This window comes from Lycium ferocissimum, chromosome 7 (genome assembly GCF_029784015.1).
Source record: "Lycium ferocissimum isolate CSIRO_LF1 chromosome 7, AGI_CSIRO_Lferr_CH_V1, whole genome shotgun sequence".
NCBI lineage: Eukaryota > Viridiplantae > Streptophyta > Magnoliopsida > Solanales > Solanaceae > Lycium > Lycium ferocissimum.
Window position 1 is genome coordinate 43,330,591 of NC_081348.1, and position 12,325 is coordinate 43,342,915.

Sequence of the window (12,325 nt, forward strand, 5' to 3'; positions counted from 1 at the left end):
AGGTAAACCTGGAAAAAAAACCACAAAATGAATTAATTTCAGCAAAATAACCAAAGGGGCACACTTTTAAGGCATATTTTACAGAAATGGGGCAGGGAATATTCTCAAACACATAACCCCAAATCTGGAAATTAAAAACCTAACTTTCTAATCCACTCACCACCGAGAAACGACTACTACAAATATAATAACGGAAAGGAACGAAATATTTAAAAAACAAACCCCAAAAAAACTAAATTAATCTCAAAAACTAAAACCCTAACAAGCTTAAACAGCCATTATGAACACGATTAACAGCTAATCTAGAGAGATACAAAGGTGTAAGATACTTACACGTAAGATATTATTAAAAAACACCTTTAATCGACGGTGATCATCACCGTCGACTATATCGCCATAAGAGAGAGAGGGGTCGGGGAGAGAGAGTGTTAATTTGAGAATTAGGTTTTAGTTGTAGGCCCATTTACTTTAGGAAACTGTTTTTAAAAAAAAAAAAACGTGGATTTTATTTTCCATGTGGGAGGCATTAAATGTAACGAAAGTACACGTAAGCAGGGCGTATATACACGCGCCCAGGTGTTATTAAAAAAAGGGCAAAAGGTGCTTATGTAATACAAATTTAGAGTAGTTTAGGTATGAAATTAGAACAATCTTAGAATTAGATAGCCATGAGGAAAATGTGACAAAGTTTAGGAAGCTATCTATGACTTTTGCCAAAAAAAAAAAAAAAGTTTGATATTTAGCCGTTTTGATAAACGCGCTGTTCTTCCATTTCCTCTTATTCCCTTTTCATTCATTTCCAAGCCACGCTAAGCTTTGACATTTCGTTTGTCTACCCAATTTGTTCTCGTCATTGCTTGCAATATTTTATTTCCCATATAGGCGGAGAAACTCCATATGGTAAAGCAAATACGGGAAGATGTATGCCACACATGGAAGAGTTTTTACACATTGATCATCTTGGTCAAATCAATGATTGTGAAATATCCATGCTACTTATTCAAGCAGAAAGATGTTGGGAAGACGGCCCTGTCTTCCAACCGCTCTACGACCTTCACTGATATAATACAAGGCCAGACGGGGCTCAAGGTTTCTTCAATAGAAATTGCTCATAATTCTTCTTTCGAAGCATCATCTCTTGGATGCTGAATATAAGATGCATATGTTTTGATTATTGACTCATAAACATCAATACCTTTCAAATACTCATCCTCGTTCAAGAACTGCAGCAAAAGAGAATGTTTATTAACTAAAGGCCAAAGTCAGATAAAACAAAACTATTTAAACAAGTGAACACAATTTTCAAGTCCAGTCAAAGTTACTATATCACATGCATAAGATGGAAAAGTGGTGAATTCTCAGCTGCTGTGGTCATAATTTACATCATTTCTGGATCGTGGCCTCCTGTAAATGTTTGCTTATAGGCACCAAACAGTTGATCTGGTAAATAGTAACCATATACCATTGCATTACATTCTGCTTCCTTTTTTCTGGAGTTCTCAACTTATTCTTTTGGCTTTCTCATATTAAAACTTTATGTTTAAGAGGTTCGAAAAACTGTATGTGTGTTTATGCAGAGACAAAACTACCATGTGCAACAAGCAAGCAATATTAAGTAATGCTCACCTCGTTGTGGTCATGAAGAAGAATGGGAGTGTTTGCCATCGGAGAAAATCCTATTGCTGGCAGGCCTAGCTCCCGAAAATAGCGTGCATCTGTTGATGCAGGAAATATTTCTGGTTTCCCAAGTCTGGCATTAGCTTTGATGATAGCATCTTCAAGCAGTGCCCACCAAATATTGGAACTGTCAACAGCTGTAACGGCTGGCCTTCCGAACTTGTCATTCACAGACACCTTTTGCTTGAACTGTCCAAGAGCAAGGGCATTGTCCAGTCACTTAAATTAACATACAGCACTTCCAAATATTGTTCAAATAGACTGCCGATACGAAGTCAAACAATAACAGGTAAGGAATTTAAGAAATCAAACCATAACCAGCGAGGAATTCTATAAAGTAGTATACCTGAAGATAATTTAGAAACTATTATTATCCACCTAAAGAATTCAGAAGGTTGGAATGGTTGAGGACGTGGATTTTCACAGTGGCAAGGAATTTTCCATCCATTTACAAACTTTAGAAGAGGCAGTGATGGTATGGTCCTTTCACATTAGCTAGCCTAAGAGTTTCAGACATGAGATTTCCACCCATCCCGCTTTGTTTCCCGCATTCCACTTTTGGAGGGGCTATTTGACCAACTTCACTAGTAAGATTGAGCTCATTAATTTGTCTCTTAAAAAAATTGAAGTTGCAAAGTTTCTTATTTCAATTTTTTTGTAAAACATAGCGCGACGATACTTATTCACCTCTCCAAAACAAACAGGAAAAACAGATCAGGTGATTTATCCTTCTTACTAACCTTTTAAGGAAGCATGTTATCTAACAAATAAGAATTAGTTAACTAATACTAGTAACATGACGACATAATATCGTAAACTTCTGGGAGATGTATTAAAGGAAGCAACCAGTCTCCAACCTCAAGATGAGTTAAATATGTGATTGAATTTCCATTTACAACTTTAGTCTAAAAACTCTTTTTAGTTCCTTCAGAAAATGATTAAAACTGCAGCCATAAAGCGGCGCGTAAATTAACAGCATCCTGGATTGATAGAGGTTGGGGAAATGAACGGAGATGAAATCTCAAAGAGTATGTACGCGAGGAAAGTGGTTTCATTTACAAATTTCCTCAGCATGCACATCAATTATATGTTTCAGATCTAGATGTACTCAGGGTTTTTTCATGCTCTTTCAAAAACTCTGGCTGTCTGTGCTTACAAGGATATCCTTTGAAATGAGACATCCACATGTAACTAGCATTTCACATAATACAGCTCAAGCGTAGCAGGCATTGAAGTAGAAATGCATCCATGCACATATTAAAGAAGAAAGATACAGCATACGCATGTACACGGAAGGACACAACAAGTTGTAGCCCTCAGAAAGGTAATGAAGAAAGGTTGATGGAAACATAACAGTTAATGTGGGTGGTTTGGAGAGAGAGAAATAGGAAAGCTTTTGAAGGAGTAGAGTCGAGTTTCTCTCAGTTGAGGAGAGTATCCGCTCACTTATTTTCTTTTGGTGTAACCAGAAAGTTCCTTGTAGTGTAGATGACCGGAGTTTGTAGAGAATCATATTGTGTAGATGCTTTACTTTTTGGTATATCCCTTGTATACGGCTAGTTTGGCCATGTTTAGTTTCAAAAAATACCTTTACTTGATTTTTTTTTGAAAACTGTAGCAGCTTGAAAGAGAGACTCAATGAAAGCTTCAGATAAACTGCTGGTCAATAGGCTCACTATGCTAACACTTCATGCCAAATTGGATGAGGAAAAGAAAGGTACGAGACAAATTTTGTTTGGTGTATCCACCTCTTCTCCGCACCCAACACAAAGAAAACAGTTAAATGTAAATTGTTCTAGGCCGTTTTCTTTGGAAAAGGACTGAGGTATAGCAAGCAGGAGGTAGTCACCGCATTACAGGTCGTTTACCGCAGCTCTAAAATTAAAGGAGAAGCAAGGATTATTCCTAATACCTCAAAAGTCATGTTGCGTGAAGCAGGTGCCCATTCCTCAGCTATTCGCCTCTCTAAGGATGCCTGATCTGCAGTTGGTGGTACTCTGATGTCAAATCCTGCTTGGGCTTCAGATGGCTGCAGGTTCATGACAAAACCCTGCCACAGAAATAAAGAAGTCCACATTTTAAACTTATCTCAATTCTGATTCTCGCCATTGATTTACAAGAAAGGCTTGTTCCATAAAACACCCTAAATCTGCTATATTACTTCAAATTTTTGTTAGACTGAACCTCGGATAAACGCATATCAAGACAAACTGTGTAATAAAAAGTTCAAATTCACATAAGAGTTGACTTTATCTCCATTCGCTTAACTACATCAATACTAACATTTAAACCGTTCAATAAAACCCATTTGAAGTCTTTTTTACTCTGTAAAAAACGTTTAAACTCTTATCTCAGTACACGAGTATTTTCCAGGCTAGTACTCAGCACTTGATGGCATTGAATGAATAAGCTCAAACAAAGACTCCACGAATTAGTCACAAGAGGAATAGTACACAAAGTGCTAAAATATCATGACTTGCAACACGAGTGCACTAATGGTGAGAATGAAACAGCTAGGCTTACTTACAGAGGGAGAAGGGGTGCCAGATTTCAAGAAGACCATATTAACAGAAATGACCTCGCCTTCAGCTTTCAGTCGGGCCTTAACTAGATCGAACTGCGCAGCTCTGAATCTCCTTATAGTTTCGATGCTTTTAAGCAGATTCTCCATGGCAGTATTATCATAGAGCTTAGCCCCGTGTCCAGGAGCACCCACAGCCTTAACGACCAGCCACCAGGGGGACCTCTCTCCATAGAATGCACGATAGTTGTCGGTGGGAGAAGCCAAGCCTTCATCAAGTACAATCCCAACATTCATCTTGGCAAAGACATCGGAATCAGCAAACTTTCCGGCACCATCAATTCCTCCGATCTCCTCGTCGGGAACGTAGGAGAGGTAGACAGTGCGCAGTGGGCGGAAGCCAGAAGCCTTGAGTTTTCGAATGGCCTCCAGGTACTGCAACCCCACGCACTTCATGTCCTGAGAACCCCGGGCGTAGATGTTGCCGGTAGTGGAATCTAAGTGGGCGGAGAGAGGCGGGTGAGTCCACTTGTGATGCTCCGAAGGGACAATATCGGTATGTGAGTTGAGGAGGATGGAAGGGAGGCTGGGGTCCTTGCCTTCCCATTTGAGCAGAATCAAAGGCTTGCCCTCGACAAACTCCAGGGTCTGGGACTCGAGGGATAGAGACTTGGCCTGCGACCTTATAAATTGGGCGGCTTCATAGTAGTTGGGGTGAGGTTGGGCTGTGTTGATCTGAAGGTACTGCTGGAATCTTGATATGATTGTAGACGGATCTTCCGCCGCCGTCGCTGTGACCAACAACAGCAATGACAGACAAAGATGATAAGAGTGGAAACTCATCTCCGCCCCCACTGTTTTTGACTTCAAAATCATGGGGAGAGTTTGCCAACGATCCTCCCACTCAAAAATCCTTTTTGTCTTTTGGGATACGGCACTGTTACCGAACTATATCGAAATTGTTTCGACACATTTAATTTTTTTTGGCTTCTATTACCCCTAAATTTATTTAAAATAGAATAATGACTAAAGGTAACATGTCAAGGAGAGTGTGTTTCACTCTCTTTGAGAGAGTGAGAAACATAAAAAATGAGAAAATTTAATTTTTTTTTAAAAAAAATTCATATTTTCTTAATATATGAAAAACTGAATTGTATTTTAAAAAATATAAAAAATCCGGTTTTTAGAAAACAAATCTGGAAAACTGAGTGTTCTTATTAAAAAATTTGGACATATTTTAAATTTGTAAAACTGATTATTTTTAAAATAAATCTAGTTTTCCAAATTTAGTTTTAAAAAACGGGATTTCCACATTTTTTAAAAATAATTAATTTTTCAAAAGATTTATCAAAATTCCGTTTTTCACATTTTGACAAGAAAAACACTTTTTCCAGATTATATTTGAAAAATAAAAGTGTCCTAAGAAAATGAAATCATGAAAATCAAGATTTTTTAAGACATTTTAAAAAAATAATCAAGTTTTCCATATTTTTAAAAAATCCATTTTTCGATATTTAAAAAAAAAATCATGTTTTCGATCTTTTTTGTTTAAAAAAAAATGGGTTTTTAAAAAAAATCAATTTTTTAGATTTTTTAAATATTTAAAAAAAGCCGGGTTTTAAAAATCATTTTTTTTAAAGAAAATTCATTTTTTTTAATTTAAAAAAATCCATTTTCAGTTTTTTTTTTTTTAAATCAAACGGGTTTTAAAAAAAAAAATCAAATTTTCAAAAATTTTTAAAAAAAAAAAACAGGTTTTAAAAATCATTTTTCTAGAAAATTCAGTTTTTAATTTTTTTTTTAATCCATGTTTTCAGTTTTGTTTTAAAAAAAAAAAGATTTTCAATTTTTAATCATTTTTTTTAAAAGAAAATTCAATTTTTTTTAAAAAAGAAAAATTGACACGTAAGCTGAAATTTTTTAAAAAAATAGAGAGAAATAAATAAATACACATATAGCAAGGAGAGTGTATGTCACTCTCCCATATGAAATGGCCATGGGCCTTAGGGGGTAATTATTCCTTTTTAAATAAGTTTAGGGGGTAATAAAATCCAGGAAAAGGTAAGGTATGTCGTAGCAACTTCGGGTATAGTTCAGGGGGTAATAGTGTCTTATCCCTCTCTTTTGCAGAACACATATATTTATCGCATATCTCCCAGTTAGGGGTGGACAAATAAAAAGACCGATAAGCCGAAAGCGACAATAAGCCGTCATTAAAAACTCGACTAGTGATTTGGTTCAACTTGGTTTGGTATTAAAAAAAAAATCGAGCATAATTGGTTTGGTTTGGTCTTAACTTATAAATAATTCTTAAATTTTTACATAGTTTTAACATATTATTTCAAGATTTGACTTAGAACTTTGAATGGTTCAATAAACTTTGTAGCCCATCGATATTAGTAAATCAATTAAAGTTCAAATCAAAACTAAATTGATACTAATACTAACAAAGAAATTAAATTTTAACATGAAGAAGAACAATAATGTTGGATATCTATTCTTAGTTTTATTGGTTTAGACAGAGAAAATAAACAATTTAATTTAGTTTTTTTAATATTTAGTCATGTAATTAATACTTATTTTAGAATGACTTAGTACTTTTAAATTATGATCATTTTCATTATGGCTTAGGGATTTTTGTGTTATTTTTTTAAGAAACGTCTTAATTAGATAGTTGTATCTTGCTAGAACTAAAGAAATATTTGAAGCACAAAAAATGTGTCTTGTATGAAGACTTTACCCGAAAACCCCGACTTTTGTTGGTTTGGTTTGATTTATAAATTTAAAAACCCGACACGGTTGATTTGGTTTGGTGTTTGAAAAACTCGAACCAACCCAATCCATGTACACCCCTACTCCCAGTAATACTCTCTTTGTCTCAATTTGTTCTCTTACTTTTCTTTTTAGTTCTTTCCAAAAATAATGTTTCCTTCTTTTTACTCCAATTTTCCACATGACATGTTTAAGACCACGAGATTAACGAACATTTTAATACATTCTGCATATCTTTAGTTAATAACCACGAGATTCAAAACTCTATTTTACTTTTTAAAACTTTGTGTCAAGACAAACAAAATGAAACAAGGGAATACATATCAAGGTCCAAACAATGAAAATGAGTGAAAATAAAATATTTCATATTTTATTATTGTTATCTAAATGAAAATTAATGATAGGGTTATTATGATCTTATACATATGATTGTATTATCAATCAAAAAAGTACATGATATTATTGTATTTTAATAAAACAGATTAAGAAGAAGAAAAAGATTGCTTGCCACTTTTTTATTTGTTAAAGAGATTTTAAAAGAAAAAAGAAGAAGAAATTCCTTGAAAAAATATTAGGAAAAGAAGCACTATGTTTATTAGTAAAAGGGCATTTTTGACCCAATTAAGTAACAATAGGGGCATTTTTGGACCAAATTAATAACAACAGGGGCATTTTTGGACCAAACTAGTAACGGGGCATTTTTATTCAATTTCTCATAGTTTAAAGACATTTTTGACCTTTTGGAATAAAATATGAAATAGAAATTTGGGGTGGGTGGGGTGGGGTGGGGTAGAGTGTGGGGGTGAGTTTGGGTGGAGGTGGGGTGGGCATGGCGTAGCTGGGTATTTTTCAAAAAATTATTTTCCACTAACCAATTGAACATGAAAATAAGTAAGAAATTCACTTATTCTTCAATAACACATTTTCCTCCATACGAACACACCCTTAATGGAAAATCAAAATTCCTTTGGACGTTTTTGGGAAAAGAACACAAATACCCACAGAACACAAACTAATTACATAGCCCTACCCCTTAACCTTTCTACCCCAAAAGTAATTACCCTTTTTACCCATTATAGCTTTTAGGTAATTGTCTCTTTTTTCTTCTTTTCTTTCTTTTCGCCTTTTCTTTTTTCTCCTTTTTTTCATTTATTTTTTCTCTAAATCACATTATTCTTTATTTTATTTTTTCACCATAATCTGATTTCATATTTAATTCTAACTCATTTTTTTCTATTTTCTTATTTTTTAAAATTTCTTTATTTCATTTTCCCTTTTTAATTTCATTTAATTCTTTTTTTTTAATCTATAATCTGATTTCATTTGTTGCTCCTTTTTTTTCTATATTTTAATTTAATTTCTTTTTTTTCTTTTGGTCTTTTTCTTTATTATTCTTTTTAATTCCTTGTGAATTTCATTCACTTTTTTCTCTTTTTCTACTTTTTTTTTCGTAATCTAGTTCTATACACCTTTTGGTTTCTTTGTTTTTGTTTTTCTTTTTTCGATATTGATAAAAAAGATAACTTATATATTATATTTATTTTTATCTCTTTTCTATATCAATTATCAAAAAATAAACTTATTCTAGCATAAAGTATACCAAATTAGTAGTCGTTGAAATATATTGTTGCAATATAGTATGATACCCACATGATATATATCATATACTGACAGGATATCAAAGACTGGTTCATTCCTTCAAAAAGCACTCATTAGTCCTCTATGATACCAACATAGTATTAATTATACACTGACGGGGTATCATGGAGGATTGACCGTTCATTTGTTCAAGAAAAATATTCAGTCCTCTATGATATCAAAACTGGTATAGATCATATACTGACAGGATATCTTAGATGGCGGATACAATCCTTAAAAAACACAACTTAATTCCGTATGATGCTCACATAGTATATGTCATCTACTAATAGGGTATTATAAAGGTCTGATTCATTTCTTCAAAAGAATATATTACTCAATCCTCTAAAATACCCACGCGGTATATGTTATGCCCCGAACACAGGCACAGACGTAAACATGGTGTTTGGTGCACATTCGCCGCATGACCTAGCGAACCAATATGACACGTCGAATGAATCACGAGACATGTACGGATGCGGAATATAAGTTAAAACATGAATAGTGTGAACAAAACATGTGACATCATAATAATACTGAAAATACTGTTTAAAACATAAGTACGGAAACAGTCTAAAAACATAATAGTGTAGCCCACAAGGCTGAACATAACTGAATACCTAACACAACATGACTGACTAGTCTATGAAACCTCTGACATGAGTTTGAGATATTGGGACAAGGACCTCAGCATACCTGACTATCTAACATGACATGACTACTAAAAAGTAAAAACAATGCCCCGAAAGAAGTGGGGGCTCACCAATTAGCCGATGCGATAAAGTCCTAACGAGCAAATCTGTTGTCCTGTAAATTAATGTCTGCATCGTGATATGTTGGTCCCAGGAAATAGGGACGTAAATAAACTGAAATTGTACTTATATGTAAAATAACTGAATGAAAAAACAGTAAGTGGGGTGCCGAGGGAATGGGCAACCCAAATCAATAACATGATTACGTGAAGGAATACGAAACTGAAACTACAACTATAAATTGTACTGAACATGGACATATATATATATATATATATATATATATATATATATAATCCACTACGTGAGCACGTGGCGTTTAGCCTTTGACTCGACCAATTGGGCCATCTCATACCTTACCGGGGAACGAGACATGAACATGACATGAATGGATCCATCAATAAAAATCCCATAGAGGATAACATGAAGGAATCGTCCTAACTGGACGGAGCGATCTGGCATACGTAGTTTCAGGTATTAAACCTTCTCGGTAATACGTGTAGCTCCCAAAAACATGAACATGAACATGTTTGGTTGAAAAGCCAATGACTCGTATAATATGACTTGTATGTATAATCTAACGTGTAAATGGATATATAACATAACTTGTATGAAGCATGAAAACATGTAAAATTTGTAGAACGAAAATATTTAACCGCAGCATATTCAATCTGGAATTTTGGTTCTTCCCAGAATTTATACTACTTTATAATGTATATAAAATAAAACCGTGGATTATACCAAGAAAATTACTTCTTTTAAATTTGAATACAAATGAAAATCTTAGTCAAAATAAAAACATCAATAAAAACCAAAAATCAAATAAAAAAATAAAGAATCGAATTCAAGAAGCAAAAGAACCCGCAAGTCAAGGAGAAAGAGAGCGTGGATCAGATATAGAAAACAAAGTAAATTTGTGCCCTATTCTCTCACTCTCAAGCCCTGTTCTCTCAAAACGTAAAAAGGATCTTGAAAAAGATTACGCGGAATTAGACACAAAGAAGGGTAAAAGGAAAAAACAATACAAAATGTGAGTATTCATGGAATACAAATAGATTCACGGTAGTCGAAATGATATTCATGAATACAAATAATGGGAACATGATTGTGCATGAGAACAGATAAAAGTTGACATGTATCTAGGGTTTATCATGAATTGAGACATAATTTCCTAACTCCGAGGAGAAATTGTGTTTTTATCAATTAAACGTGGCGTGGGGAAGAACAATGATGTTCCCTCACGTGGATAGAAATCCTACATACCTTAATCACTCCAAAACTTGAAGAAAAGGTCTGAACTCTTGAAGAAGAACCCCAACAATCTGAACTTGAAACCTTGAGGAGGGTTTTCTTGAAAACCCTAAGATTGTAGTGTAGAATCTTGTTAAGAATCAATGTATAAGTGTTAGAATTACTTAGGAATAAATGGGAGAGATTTACCTTGATGTGGGAGGATGAGGAGAGGAGAGAAAAGTCGTGCTAGGACTTGAAGAACTTATAACAACCTGAAAAATATTGGGCCTTGACCCATCTAATTTACTTAGGTATTAAGTCTTGGCCCATTTCTAGATTTAAATCATAAGCATTTTACCCACTTCTTTAGTACCTGCTTGATAACATAATTAAAAAAAAAAAACATCAACATAGTTCCAGGGAAAAAAATAATTAATAAACAAGAGCTACGGGGAAAGGAAGTGAAGAAAATAAGCTAGAAACTTAGAACCAGATAAGAAAAATTCAAGATCCAACTAGTTTCTCTACTCTTGACTTTGCAAGTAAGTTCTTTCATTGCTAAATTCATTCTTTTGTTGGGTAGGGAGCAATAACAACTAAGATTTAGAATCAAATAAATTGGAATTCTCTTCTAGAGTTCTAAATTTGGGGAATGAAACTGAAAAACCTATTGTTGGCATGCTTTGTCCAAACAGAGATAGCAGTAGCTAGAAATCAAATTTTAGTAACCTGATGAGCATAGGTTAACTAGGGGAAATTGGCATCTGATAAGCCCACATGCGACTCAAATATTTCTTTATATATTTTAGATAACTGATACTTCAAGGAGACAATTGTCGGAAGCGAATTGGAGTTATTCGGCAAGGGTACAGTGAGTGATAATTCCTTTTGTAGTTGATTTTTTTTGTTGTAGCATGTTAAATTCGTTTTCTTCCATAGAACTGGTTGGCTAACGAAAGAGATTATTTGCACGTGGACAAGCAACAGTATGACCTTATATATGAAAACACATCGATTCACTTTTACATACTGGATGTTCTTGAACTATGTCATTTATGAGTTGTTATATATTTTTTTTCTGATAAGGATGAGTAGATATGTACTGCTAGATTTAATTCTTGACACGGAAAGAATAGATTTGTATTATGAAAAAGGAACTTTTGGAAGAACCTTTGCCAGATTTGCCGTTATATAACATCGGGATCGTTAGACCTGGTGCACCTTGTAAGTGAACTCGTATTATACAAAGGCCCTCTAGAACCTAGCTGACGGGATAGTCAGACGGCTATGGTAAATACATAGTGTCAGAATGTATATTTCGATACTGGCATAAGGACCTCCCAATAAATAAGAACGTGATTATTTAACTAGTTTAAACATAGTTTTCACATATGTATTGTTCTGTTGGTTTAAAGGAGATATCTTTTGATGATTTTACATGTTGCATGATTTCTTATACGTTTGCTTGTCCCAAATAAAACACTATAATTGATATTATTACTCACTCAGTCGGTGTAACTGACCCCACTCCCTTGTTTTATTTTCCTAAAGATAACTTAGCCGAGGGTGACATTCTGACTCAAACAGAGCGATAGACATAGCTAACAACGAATCCAGTAAACCCCGCACTTGTTTCGCGTGGGCCATCATGTTGCTGACTACTATAGTGTATTATTTTTTTTTTCAAATCTTAGAGTTTTGCTCCTTAAGTCGGTCATCTTATTTTGGCTTG

General features: G+C 34.2%; 1 protein-coding gene across 1 annotated transcript; it reads right to left on the reverse strand.

The window, feature by feature from the left end:
* Positions 1-898: 898 nt before the first annotated feature.
* On the reverse strand, positions 899-5,062 carry LOC132065242 (uncharacterized). Its single transcript, XM_059458528.1, has 4 exons — positions 4,205-5,062; positions 3,590-3,727; positions 1,627-1,866; positions 899-1,223 (listed from the first exon to the last, which is right to left on the reverse strand). Exons 1-4 carry the CDS (start codon positions 5,039-5,041, stop codon positions 1,110-1,112), a joined length of 1,329 nt encoding a protein of 442 aa, XP_059314511.1. The 5' UTR covers positions 5,042-5,062; the 3' UTR covers positions 899-1,109.
* Between the last annotated feature and the right edge of the window lie 7,263 nt (positions 5,063-12,325).

What these genes read in the sequence shown, in the direction of transcription:
- LOC132065242 (XM_059458528.1), bottom strand. Translation starts at nt 5,041, where the DNA reads ATGAGTTTCCACTCTTATCATCTTTGTCTGTCATTGCTGTTGTTGGTC. An exon ending in CTGGCACCCCTTCTCCCTCT is followed by an intron (nt 3,728 to 4,204) that starts GTAAGTAAGCCT and finishes TTTCTGTGGCAG; the next exon opens with GGTTTTGTCATGAACCTGCA. An exon ending in CACGCAACATGACTTTTGAG is followed by an intron (nt 1,867 to 3,589) that starts GTATTAGGAATA and finishes GCTCTTGGACAG; the next exon opens with TTCAAGCAAAAGGTGTCTGT.